General features: G+C 48.0%; 1 protein-coding gene across 1 annotated transcript; it reads left to right on the plus strand.

Annotated features, from left to right (window-relative positions):
- The first annotated feature begins 2,693 nt into the window (after positions 1-2,693).
- Positions 2,694-9,158, plus strand: LOC144103735 (uncharacterized). Its single transcript, XM_077636390.1, has 5 exons — positions 2,694-3,085; positions 4,530-4,670; positions 7,396-7,477; positions 8,471-8,566; positions 9,006-9,158. The coding sequence occupies exons 1-5, from the start codon at positions 2,748-2,750 to the stop codon at positions 9,156-9,158; spliced, it is 810 nt and encodes a 269-aa protein (XP_077492516.1). The 5' UTR covers positions 2,694-2,747.
- The last annotated feature ends 4,979 nt before the right edge of the window (positions 9,159-14,137 follow it).

The raw sequence follows: 14,137 nt of genomic DNA on the forward strand, positions 1-14,137 counted from the left end.
CCACTAGTGCACTTTTGTCACACGAGGAAGACGGACAAAACAAAACTTGAATGTTGGAAGTCAGAGAAAACGTGCAGTTGGCGGAGCAACAGGCGGCCAGCTGAGTTTCGGTATGTTATGGGGTGCTTCGGGGCTATGCGTTCTGCTTGCCCGCGTGGTTTCGTTATGCGCCTCGATTTACAGGGGCAGAGCAGCAGATGACCTCCAAGTGCCTTTCTAAGTGCTCCGTGGAAGAAATTCGCGCAACGGCGCGCAACTGCGACAAGGAAAAGCTGTGTATAGCCAATGTTCAACGCGCCTCCGCGTTAGCAAACGGGCCGCTCGGCGTGTTCACATCGTTAACGTACCAAGACGCTGGGCTGCGTAACCAGCCCTACGAGGTCCATTATTACATAATTTAAACATATCCGCATGTACCAGTCGCTCACATCAGTCGTGACGGTGGTGAGAGCGACGCTGCCGACCCCTTGGCGCTAGACTTTCTTGTAAGACCCGCCGTCTCAGCCCTCAATAGCATCGCACGCTGTGTGGGGTTGAGGTCGCCGATCGAATGCAGGCTGCAGTTCTTTCCGAGAACTTCTTTGTCGGAATCGGGAACGGGATTCATCGTAACATTGGTGCAAACGTAAACGAAGCGATGACGGCTGACAGAGGTCTTCAACATCCGGCTGGCAGTAGTTTTCATCTCGGCTGCCGCTGCTAGGCGGGAGCGCATGCGGCCGCCGCCAGCAACCACAGCATGAATCACGTAGTCCGCATTTCCTTTTCTGCCGCTTTACGTCGCCCTTATCCTAGGTTATGTCCTAGTACGTCATCAGAGAGTCCAGAGTTTCAATGCTAGCGCCGGAAAAAGTTTTGCAACTTCGAATCCAAATCTCTTAGCAATAAATGCACCTATCGCTGCCGGACAAGTGGCAACAAAGCCACAAAATGCCGAACTATAAGATTTTACGAACAAAAAAATTTGATACCTTTGTCCTCAGTGTCCTTTTAAGTGCCCACCGTACAGTGCACGATATTTTGTGCACAGCCACGCCAAAAAGCCTTTTTATTTTGTACGTATGAGGGGATGGGGCGGGGGAGCAACAGCGAGGTCTGTTCGAGTCTGGCAGGCTGGGGCATGGATGACACGGACCATGAACCCGCAACCGACGGAAGGATGCAGACGTACAGCAGGGCTCCGAAGAACGATGGCCAGGAGGATATATGAGAGTTGCGTGGTACCCCGCATGCTCCACCAAATGTTACATACGTGGCGGCCAGCCGAGGAATGAGGCGCGATGAACGATGGACAAGAGGTGACTTAATGGCCGCTGGCCAAGCGCGAGTGTTGTTGTTGTTGTTGATGCCCCGTCGCACGCCACTGCCAACTTCGTCTTCTAGCTTCCTCACTATACGCACGCACCCACGCACACACACGCACGCGGGCACACATATATACGAAGGAAACAGCCCCCGAAACCAAGCCGCATTTTTTAATTAGTGATGTTAATCAATGGGATAATAATAGTCACATTAATCTGTCACTTGAAGACAATTAATTATAAAGCAGAAGAAAAAACAGCCATGCCGCCGGTTGGATCTGAGCCCATGACCTCCGAACTGCGGACGCGAAATTCGGAGGTCATTGGTTCGGATCCCAACGGTGACAATGTTGTTTTTCTTCTGGTTATAATCGCCTCTAACGCGACAGATTATTCTAAATATTATTCGTTTCGAGTGAAGACCTGTCTTCAGACTGATTCGCACGTACCAGCTAGGGGTACGCGCGAGTGGTAATGCAGACAGCCATTCTGCGTCCTTCGCACGAGGCATTCTGCGTCCCGCCGCGGTGGCTCAGGGGTTAGAGTGCTCGGCTACTTATCCGGTGTTCCCGGGTTCGAACCCGACCGTGGCGGCTGCGTTTTTATGGAGGCAAAACGCTAAGGCGCCCGTGTGCTGTGCGATGTCGGTGCACGTTAAAGATCCCCAGGTGGTCGAAATTATTGCGGAGCCCTCCACTACGGCACCTACCTCTTCCATTCTTCTTTCACTCCCTCCTTTATCCCTTCCCTTACGGCGCCGTCCAGGTGTCCACCGATATGCGAGACAGATACTGCGCCATTTCCTTTCCCCCCAAAACAATTAATATTGCTATTATTGGAGGAGGAGAGACACTTTAATGAAGCAGGAGAGGTCTGCCTGGTTGTTGGCCTGGCAACAACCAGGCAGACCTCCAATATGAACTCCAGCCTGTGGTTGGAGTTCATATTTCTGGCTAATGGCAATAAACCTACAAAAATTTTTCCTGCCTGTAAAAGTGAAACAACCAAAAGTAGGCGCTCGTTCTGCTTCGTCGTCTGGCTCTGTCAAAATTAGTGCTTCCATTGGTAAAAAGGGCTAATAGCACTTGCCCTGAAACCACCACCATCAGCTCCACCATTGGTATTAGACAACGGCGAAGAAAACAATCGTAAATTTTGTTTAATTATTCAGTTCTAGCTGCCATATTACTACCGTAGTGAGGGTTACTGTTGTTTCCCAGATGTGGAAGGAAAATTGCGCATGTACACACTCTGGGGAATGGCCATGGCCTGGGGCGACGACGCCCTGATGCTCAAGACAACGAACACCACCATCAAGGATGACAGATGTCACGCGGAGCGGAAGCTACCACCAAAGAAGAAGAAGAAGAAGCAGGGGAGAAGCCATCGTCGGCGGCAGCCCCAGGCCCTCGATGTTGACCCGGCCGCCTCCATCCGCGCAGCATGCCCGAGCACCGGAACCTGAGCGTGTGGCGGGCCACGCACGTGCTCATCTACGTCTGCTCGATCGGCACGTCGCTGGGCGCGCTGCTCAGCTACCGCAACATGAACTCGAGCCTGGAGACGACCATGGGCAAGTGCATGCTCTACACGCATCCCTGGGTCGAGCTGAACGTCAAGACGGGCAACTGTCGCATCGACCTGGCGCGCACCGAGTGGGGCGGCGACGGGCTGTGCAACTTCGTGCTCTTCGCCCTGCTCGCCTCGTTCGTGTACGGCATCATCTCCGTCTGGTTCTTCATCATGTGCGCGCCCAGCCGGAGCGTGCCAGAGGACGACAGGTGAGTGCATCGCCACCGCAGTCCCTCTAGAGTTCGCGTCCGGCAGGAGGAAATGAATTTTCAGAAACTTCACAAACCTTTCAACTAATGTGGAAGAGTAGTACGTTCCTGGTCAAAATGGGTAGGGTAGGGCTAAATTTTGTTCTTGGTCCTTGTGATGAAAGACTAGTCATTCGGACTTGAACACTCAGAGCAGCACATCGCGGTAGTCGCATGGCCAATTTTAATCTATTCTTTGCGTAAAGCTCACGGAGCACCAAACAAGTCGCAGGCATCGTAAAAGATCGACTAACATTGATCGCGCCAAGTTAATTGCGGACGTCGCGCTGCCGGCTTTGGACGATTCGTTACGGTTTCTCGCTAGTTGCTCGGGCATGCCGCGGCCGTGACAAATTGAGCAAATCGATCAGAGTGGGTGAGGGAACAAACGCGACTTTATATGACAATCTATAGTCGAAATCAAGAGGAAAAAAACGGGCTTGGGCAGGATATGTAGTGCGAATTAGGCAAGGTCCTTGAGGGTAACGGAGTCTATTGGAAGAGAAGGCAAGCGTAGCAGGGGGCGGCAGAAGGTTAGGTGGGCGGATGAGATTAGGAAGTTTGCGGGCACAGGGTGGGCGCAGCTGGCAAAATGGGAGAGGCCTTTGCTCTGCAGTAGGCGTAGTCAGGCTGCTGATGATGACAACGACAATCGCGCGACGTCAGCGACTCGCTGGCGTTTTTGCGCGTCTAATTTCTAAGGGAGCCATATTTGATCCTTGGGGCATTATTGGTTGCGGCAGAGCAGGGAATCTTCAACGGAGATTCCCTTTGCTCCTTTTGGTCCTTTCTGACTAGAAAAAATTGGAGGGGATAATAAAGCTCCGCCTGAAGGGTATGACGCGATAGCGTAATGGGTTAATTCCGAAATATGCGGAAGGTCACTCTTTTATTTATTTATTTATTTATTTATTTATTTATTTATTTATTTATTTATTCATTTATTTATTTATTCAAATACCCCACGGGCTCCGACAGGGGTATTATGTGAGGGGGGGTTACATAACCGGGGTGCGAAACAGAAGCAAATAGAATATTCTCTACAAATTTACACCATAGTAGATATCCATGATTTAGTGAAAAAAGTTTTCTGCTGAAATGCGTCGAGTTAGTGCGACTAAATTTAGGCTGTTTCTTATAATGCCTTACCGTCGCATTGTTCTGAGTCAGTATGAAATAGGTTGAACACCGTTCATGAATAAGCTTTCGTCGCTATTTTAGATGGCACAAATCATGTCCTTGCGGGCAATCTGTTTTCGTCAACGGTAAAGGGAATGGAAGGAAAATGTGGTTATTCTTGGAAAGCCACTTTTCTCCCCGAATGCCACGAATTAGTCGCGGTGTTGTGGTGGAAATAATTATAGCCTCTTTCTTTAGTAACGATGGGTTCTCTTACTTCGCTCAGTATCGTGCACGTGTGGAAGATCGTCCCACCAGCCACGGCGCTGAGCACGCTGCTCGCGTTGCTCACCTTCATCATGGCCTGGCTGGTGACCAGCGGCGTCAACACCTTCTTCCACGAGCTAGAAGCTCGCGTCCAGAGGAAGTGAGTACACTAAGACTTTACCATGGTCTATGAATTCTGCTGAAAATGGCCACCTGCGCTGGCCCTATACCGTGTCTTGTGCTGGTGCCTGGCTGGCCCTTCTTGTGTGTATAATTCGTCTGCACTTGATGAGCTATGAAATGGTTGACACCGGTTGTGACCAAAGTCACAGAGGTGAAAAAATAAAAAGAACTACGTTGACAGACCACGTGTGAAGCGTTCCCTAAAGACTTTATTGTCCCCTCTGCCTTTTGCACAGCTGCACGACCCGAGAATTACGTTGACAGACCACGTCTGAAGCGTTCCCTAGTCTTTATCGTCCCCTCTTCCTTTTGCACAGCTGCACGACCCGAGAATTACGTTGACAGACCATGTCTGAAGTGTTCCCTAAAGTCTTTATCGTCCCCTCTGCCTTTTGCACAGCTGCACGACCCGAGAATTACGTTGACAGACCATGTCTGAAGCGTTTCCTAAGGTCTTTATCGTCCCCTCTGCCTTTTGCACAGCTGCACGACCCGAGAATTACGTTGACAGACCACGTCTGAAGCGTCCCCTAAAGTCTTTATCGTCTCCTCTGCCTTTTGCTGCACGACCCGAGAATTACGTTGACAGACCACGTCTGAAGCGTTCCCTAAAGCATTTATCGTCCCCTCTGCCTTTTGCACAGCTGCACGACCCGAGAATTACGTTGACAGACCATGTCTGAAGCATTTCCTAAGGTCTTTATCGTCCCCTCTGCCTTTTGCACAGCTGCACGACCCGAGAATTACATTGACAGACCACGTCTGAAGCGGTCCCTAAAGCCTTTATCGTCCCCTCTGCATTTTGCACAGTTGCACGACCCGAGAATTACGTTGACAGACCACGTCTGAAGCGTTCCCTAAAGTCATTATCGTCCCCTCTACCTTTTGCACAGCTGCACGACCCGAGAATTACGTTGACAGACCACGTCTGAAGCGTTCCCTATAGTCTTTACCGTCCCCTCTACCTTTTGCACAGCTGCACGACCCGAGAATTACGTTGACAGACCACGTCTGAAGCGTTCCCTGAAGTCATTATCGTCCCCTCTACCTTTTGCACAGCTGCACGACCGAGAATTACGTTGACAGACCACGTCTGAAGCGTCCCCTAAAGTATTTATCGTCTCCTCTGCCTTTTGCTGCACGACCCGAGAATTACGTTGACAGACCACGTCTGAAGCGTTCCCTAAAGCATTTATCGTCCCCTCTGCCTTTTGCACAGCTGCACGACCCGAGAATTACACTGACAGACCACGTCTGAAGCGGTCCCTAAAGCCTTTATCGTCCCCTCTGCATTTTGCACAGTTGCACGACCCGAGAATTACGTTGACAGACCACGTCTGAAGCGTTCCCTAAAGTCATTATCGTCCCCTCTACCTTTTGCACAGCTGCACGACCCGAGAATTACGTTGACAGACCATGTCTGAAGCATTTCCTAAGGTCTTTATCGTCCCCTCTGCCTTTTGCACAGCTGCACGACCCGAGAATTACGTTGACAGACCACGTCTGAAGCGTTCCCTGAAGTCATTATCGTCCCCTCTACCTTTTGCACAGTTGCACGACCGAGAATTACGTTGACAGACCACGTCTGAAGCGTCCCCTAAAGTATTTATCGTCTCCTCTGCCTTTTGCTGCACGACCCGAGAATTACGTTGACAGACCACGTCTGAAGCGTTCCCTAAAGCATTTATCGTCCCCTCTGCCTTTTGCACAGCTGCACGACCCGAGAATTACACTGACAGACCACGTCTGAAGCGGTCCCTAAAGCCTTTATCGTCCCCTCTGCATTTTGCACAGTTGCACGACCCGAGAATTACGTTGACAGACCACGTCTGAAGCGTTCCCTAAAGTCATTATCGTCCCCTCTACCTTTTGCACAGCTGCACGACCCGAGAATTACACTGACAGACCACGTCTGAAGCGGTCCCTAAAGCCTTTATCGTCCCCTCTGCATTTTGCACAGTTGCACGACCCGAGAATTACGTTGACAGACCACGTCTGAAGCGTTCCCTAAAGTCTTTACCGTCCTCTCTACCTTTTGCACAGCTGCACGACCCGAGAATTACGTTGACAGACCACGTCTGAAGCGTTCCCTAAAGTCATTATCGTCCCCTCTACCTTTTGCACAGCTGCACGACCCGAGAATTACGTTGACAGACCACGTCTGAAGCGTCCCCTAAAGTCTTTATCGTCTCCTCTGCCTTTTGCTGCACGACCCGAGAATTACGTTGACAGACCACGTCTGAAGCGTTCCCTAAAGCATTTATCGTCCCCTCTGCCTTTTGCACAGCTGCACGACCCGAGAATTACGTTGACAGACCATGTCTGAAGCATTTCCTAAGGTCTTTATCGTCCCCTCTGCCTTTTGCACAGCTGCACGACCCGAGAATTACATTGACAGACCACGTCTGAAGCGGTCCCTAAAGCCTTTATCGTCCCCTCTGCCTTTTGCACAGTTGCACGACCCGAGAATTACGTTGACAGACCACGTCTGAAGCGTTCCCTAAAGTCATTATCGTCCCCTCTACCTTTTGCACAGCTGCACGACCCGAGAATTACGTTGACAGACCACGTCTGAAGCGTTCCCTAAAGTCTTTACCGTCTCCTCTGCCTTTTGCACAGCTGCACGACCCGAGAATTACGTTGACAGACCACGTCTGAAGCGTTCCCTAAAACCTTTATCGTCCCCTCTGCCTTTTGCACAGCTGCACGACCCGAGCCGGCGGACCCGCGGCTTGGGAGAACGACAGCGTGGCCACGCTGTACAACGAGAGGCTCACCACGCAGGTGAGCCATCCGCAGATCGAGAAGCAAGGTTCACAAAGCTTTTCCTGCACGTTCGCAAGAAGAACCGGATTCTAACTAGCCGTAGTTGTTGCGCTGGTTAATGAAAATGAGGAAAGTGATGAGCGTTTGTTAATAGCAAAATGACACTTTGTTCATGATTGACACACTCATGTATAGGAAAATATGGCGTTCTGTTGCTAAAAGTTTGCTGTCATATGCACTCGCTGGCAGCTGGTATTTGATTGGTTTATAGTTTGGTTTGTGGTTTATAGGGGTTTAAAGTCCCCAAGCGATTTAGGCTATGAGGGACGCCGCAGTGAAGGTCTCCGGAAGTTTCGACCAGCCTCTAACGTGCAGTGACATCGCACAGTACACGAGCCTGTAGAATTTCGCCTCCATTGAAATTCGACCGCTGCGGCCGGGATCGAACCCATGTTTTTCGGGTTGGCAGCCGAGCGCCATAACCACTGAGCCACCGCGGCGGCTTAGTCGTTGAATTTTTTTACTTTAAATGCAAAGCATTGCCGAAACTTGGTATGCTTTCAGCCTCGCTCTTTCGGCAGGTATTTGAATCCATCTCGTCGGTTCTAAATAGAACTCATTGTCGTTGCTTTATCGAACTTAGCGAACTTTCCTCGGAGTATCTGTATCTATACGCTCTTCTGTATCTATATGCCTAACGGTCGAACCCTTTTGCTCGCAGGACAGGTTCAATGCAGATCCTCGCTCTCTCTATCGTCTCTTTAGATTAATGCTATCATCATCAGCATTAGAAAAAAGGTCTCTCCAGATGGCCTCCAGTTATTTTTTGTTGACCTGTCTACCGAACAATTGTACTGAAAAGCATATGGTCTCACGTACACAAACGTGCACTGCCTAAATACAGCCTATATTGTATCCTCTGAAGATGTGCTATTACAGCCAGTTCAATCTCCGCTTCTCACTGTTCTCGATTCTTTTCCACTGATGCGTGTACTCAATCATCCCTCGCAGATCTTCGTGTGGCTCATCGTGCTGTGCTGGACCATGGCGACGTGTGCGCTGGTGTGCCGCTGCATGACGGCCGCCGACTTTGGCACGAATGGCGAGGTAAGACTCCACTTAAATGTCCCCTATAACCAACAAAATAACCCATAAATTTATTTAAATATTACATCACCAGCGTCGTTTGGGAGCCCTATTTGGGCGTTTGGGCGCCCACGTCCCTATTACAAACACAGCTGACGCATAAACTTGTTTCACCTTACTTTAAGGATCCCAGCCGCGGCGGTCGAATTTCGATGGAGGCGAAATTCTAGAGGCCCGTGTACTGTGCAATGTCAGTGCACGTTCAAGAACACCAGGAGGTCGAAATTTCCGGAGCCCTTCAATACGGCGGCTCTCATAGCCTGAGTCGCTTTGGGACGTTGAACCCCCATAAACCATAAACTAAACCTTACTTTAAGGCCTCTTATTGTTATTCTTGAGACAACTAGTTAGCATTAAGTTGCACACGGGGTCTGAGGAACGCGTCTTTTCATTCGCGCAGCAAAGTTCGACGCACCCTGGCGGTGAGATGGTGACATACATCGGCGGCCTGGTGTCGTCGCTCTACCGGGGTGGAGGCAGGGAGCCCGCCGCCAATCCAGAGCCACCGGCCCCCAGGCCGCGCCTCGCTCAAGAGCTGCGTCCCACTATGTGAGTAGATCTGTGCGACGCTAAGCGCCCCCATTTGATCTAACGGAGCAAAAGCGGAGACTATTCTTATGTAAAAGGTGTTTCAGGGAAGGCGGCCACTAATAAGGGAGTTATTACACTTTAACATCCACCCGAGCGCACCCATACGGCTTTTAAGGAAAGCTAGAGCGACTGCTGCGGTGAAGCGGTGGTCCCGGGTTCGAATCCCGGACCAGGACGAATTTTTCTTTTTAAACTACAAAGTTTCTGAGAAAGCTGTTAGCTTTCCTCTGTAGCCGTATGGCTGCGCTCTGGTAGATGTCAATGAGTAATTAGTTCCTTATTGCAAATCTACTCCACCTTGGGGGATTCCCCTAAACATTTGACCAAGGCGGCCGCTAGTTTTTAAAAATTGTTTTTGAGGAGCAGAGAAACATTTTGAGGCATAGAAATACGTCGAACTCATGCAGTTTCAGTAGAAGTCATCTGAAGATATGACCAAACCGGAGAGGTGTTACACTTGAAATTGAAATATTTAATTTTATTCATTTATTTAGCAATACTGTGAGCCCTGACAGGCCCATGCAGGGAGTGAGTTACGAGGGTACTCACAATGTGTATCACACTGTACAGCATATTAGCACGTCAGTGTAATACTCATATTCCACCCTGGTTTGGAAAGAACAAATACAGACTTCCGCGTTACGGAACAGAATTTAGTGACAAAGCTAGGCACAGTGTCACTGCATGAATTATGTACAAACTTCGAAGAGCCTGCTCTTTATCAGCCAGTGAAAGCTTGAAGGTAGTTTTGGATGTCAGTGACAGACATGCCACCGCCAATGCGGTTGCGTGTAAAACAAGGACGTAAGTTGTAAAAATAGTTAACGGCGTACCTCTACTTCGGCGTTTTTCCTATTACTACTAGCTTTCAGGCGTCAACATGTAGTGTTCTTTTATAACTCACAGTTACGGTAACTTCATAGGAAAACGTAAAGCATGGCTTCCAAAGATAGTTACTCGGCTATCGATGTGGAAGCCCTTCACAGATGGCGCCTGTGTGTAGCTAGGTATCCGTTTAGGTATCTTCTTCTTCCATGATATTCCATTAACGTATAATTGCTATCTAATAGGATTGCTGGCGAGTAATACAAGACAAATACTTGTTATTGCTTTCAGGTGACACTGCTTGGTCCGGAAGCCTTCTTTCGCCGTGGACGCCCACTCCCTTTGCAGAAGATGCCAATCAACATGGGATCAGAGCTTTGTCCTTGATTACAGTCGTTGAGAGAAAATATGTTTCATACGTTGCGATTTAATTTTGAATGTAAATAATAAACCTGTTACTTATTGTTTGAAAGTTTCGTCAACATGGCGTTGCGCTGTCAACTCGACGCGGTTTCTGTGCACAGCAATTAAACCTGCAGCATCAAGTCGCCCTATGCTCCATAAGTTCCCATTGGCACATGCGATAGTCGGTGCGCCAGATATTTTTCGCAGAGCGCTTGCATGTATCAGAAAGCGGACACAGCGCTAACTAGAAATTCGCATTTCAATAAAGGAATTGTTTGCATTTGTGTATCAGTTATCCTTAACAAAAAAAAAGCCAATACACGTGGCACCCGCCGCGATGACTGCTTCGCTACAATGAACAGTGCAGCTAGGGGGAGGGGGTCTCCGCATGTTCCCAGCACCTTGCCATTAGCGGCTCGATTTCATGGACGGACTGACGGACGGACGGACGGACGGACGGACGGACTTGAGGCCCGGTAATGAAAAGCCTTTCAACGGCCAGTAAATACTCCAGAAGGGTCAGATTTTAAGTCAGTCTCCTCCGGAACCCACGCAAGGTCGGATATCGGGGACGATCACACTTCGCAGCTTCAGCAGTTGCCGCATCGTTCCCCCAATTTTGTCCTCTGGTGTTCCTCGGCTTGAGCGTATATCCAGTTTGAATAAAAGAATAAAGGAAAAGACCGTACTTTTTTTAATTCGATAGCGTCAGGGTTCACGACATGAGGAAAATTCGTCGTATGTCATGAAACTCGCTGATTGGTCAATACGGGCCACGTGACCTTGTGACGTCATGAGAGCCTGCCCATAGTGTGAAGTAGCAGCCTGGCCACGGGATTGTGAGATCTTTCCATGGTGGCAGGTGGTAATTAAACTAATGATTTGTCAAGAGAGGTCACCTGACCCTGTGATGTCATCACAACCTGCCCACCGGGTTGTGAGCAACGTAGTTCAGAGATAGCGACCTAGGAAAAAAAAAAACGGCAGGTATATTTCATCCTCACGCCTTCACATATAGAGCCAATTACAGCCATTGAGATATGCATATCATCTTGCGGACACAATCTCACTCTGGTTTCCTCTATACTGCACCTTTTGGGACAATCTTCGGCATCGCTCGCTCTAGGGGTTTAAGAGCAGCAGCATTGAAAATCAACCGTCCATTCTGGTATTAAGTGACCTTATTGTCAGCGGCATAACTGCAACGTAAACAATATACGGACCTTTATAAAGGCAAATGCCGTTTCAGCTTCACCATCTGTCAGCTTAACAGTTATATGCGTACATTGACCGCTCTTCAAGAGAAATTATTTATGAGCTGATCTCTTCCCTACTCCTCTCCGCCGAAGCATTTGAATGCGACATATTCTGCGGTCAATAAATAAATAAAGCCGAGAAAGTAGTCGTCAAATGACAAAATATGCCCTTAGCGCATTGAAGGAGTGTCTCCGCTTTTTGAATTCTGGTCAATATGAGCGCCCATCCCTGTTATTAAATCGTCTGTGACTGCGCACAGCAACGTCATTCATCGGACCGAATGCGTTGACGCAAGCCCTATTCTGACGGAAACAGAAACATACTGGTTTTGTTCTCGCAGCTCCACTTTACGAGGGTGCCGGTGATACCGAAATAATAATAAACCGAAAGCTTTCCAAGTATGAAAAAGGCTTAGCTCAAGGCGCCTTTTACGATGAATTCGCCCTTCATTTTGAATGATATACCTTTGAGGATCCATTTTTGTGCTGTGAAAATGCCGCGCAGGTGTTCAACAGTGAATACAGTACAAAACTTCTGGGTGTGCTCTGCAGAAGTGTATTATGGTTTTCGTGATCCATAGTGGCAATGTCAGATAGCGAGCTTGTTGATCAATGATCTAGATGTCCACTCTGGCCAAGCCTGAAAGTCATTTTCTGGTGCCGATAAAACACCGCTTTATGAATTCCACTGCATGCACAAAGAATGGAATATGAATGTGGTTTTTGTTTATTGAATTTTAAAGCTTTAAGTTAAGCACGAATCGAGGTCAGCATGAATTCACTTCAGGATGCTCAGGCGCAATTGGACAACCGAAGCATTTATTACGCAAATACGCAAGCAGTGTACATCTGAGCACCTTCTAGACAAATTACGTTAACATACCCATTAATTCTGTACAAAAACATTGTTAAACGGGAAAGAGTTCACGAACACAATTTTTCATATATTGTAAGATTTCACTATAACAATCAATGTATCCGCAGATTTCCCTTCAGCAGGCTTGCATTTTTTTTTTGCTATTAACGTTTTTGCTATCGTCAAAAGCGTTCCCTTTTGGTTTTCTATGGCAGACTTAACTGCTCCATGCGAGCAACTGAAAAAGTTTAAAAGAAAGATTTTTCCACATATCGGAAGAATGGACGGTTACCTTCAATATTTTTATACCAGTACGTTATACATTTGTAATATTCAAAATTTTTGTCCAAGAAAGTTGGACACGTAAGCTATGGTAGGTGCCCTATGAAGATGTTTATTGCTGCACATGATGACGTTCTGCACGTGTCCACAATTACACACTCTAGAAAACTGACCAAAAGCAAAAGAAAGCTAGCTTTATTATAGGAAACACACGAAGTTGAGTGTTTTCGAAACTTCAGAAACAGCCGCGGAAAAGAGAAGAAAGCCAGAACAAATAACAATGATAAGCCCTTTGTGCTTGATAACGTTGTGGAAAGTCACGGACATCCTCATGCATTTTAATGATGTGCTCACAGAAATAAACAGTCTGCTCGTCAGCAGAAAGCGGCGTATGCAAGAGGCGTGGCAGTATCTATGGCGCCTTAGAGAGTTCGCGAACCCCCCTCAGTGACTTCGGTCGCCCCCTGCAGAGGAAATGCCACAGCTAATCGCCGTCAATCGCACTCTGCATTGTTTGATGGCGCCAGAATATGCCCATATCTACAGGTCTTCCAGACACTCGGGAGAGTCGCTTTCATGTGGGAATTTAAAGTTCACTTGAAAGAACTTCTACAAGAAGGCAGTTAGTTGGATTTGCTAGTCTTAATAGCTGTTTCCTGAGGAAATGATTGCCGCCTTTGATGGAATGTAGAAAATATATCTTCATCCTGTTGCAGGTGCCCGAGTGCACAGAGGTGCTTAACACCAAACATTACCTTGCATTGTTTAAATTCTTTTGTTTAATTCTTAACCAAATGCCGTGTTTTCGTGTGCTACTGCTCTAACCTAGGCGATACCGTATCCGTGGTCGCAGTATTAAACATTCGGAGGCAATGAAGTTTAGTATTCAGTTGCTATAAGTATGAAGAGCTTGATAGCAATGTTGGGTGCTTGAATAATTGCGAAGTCTGTAATTAGATAACTGCATTTGTTCCCGTCTAGAAAGAGGAATGCTATTAGTGCCATCTGTTCGCAGCGTGATGCTTTATAAACCAGAAGTTCTAAGACCACGAAAAATTGCACAAATTAAAAGCAGTACGGATGACGTCATTTTAAAGGACTGTTACTTTGTCATTTGTCAGTGATCAGGCATGCCTTTGAAGCCAGAGCCACCAGACAGCGGTTGTTGCTAGCTATGAACTATAACATCACATGATCTTGCTGCCCGGGGCTAAAAATCATCTTAGGGAGACTTTATTAATCTAACTTCATAATCACGGTTTACTGACTGTCACCGTCTGGATCACGTAAATAGTTTTATATACTGTCTACACCGCA

This window comes from Amblyomma americanum, chromosome 9, assembly GCF_052857255.1.
Source record: "Amblyomma americanum isolate KBUSLIRL-KWMA chromosome 9, ASM5285725v1, whole genome shotgun sequence".
Lineage (NCBI taxonomy): Eukaryota > Metazoa > Arthropoda > Arachnida > Ixodida > Ixodidae > Amblyomma > Amblyomma americanum.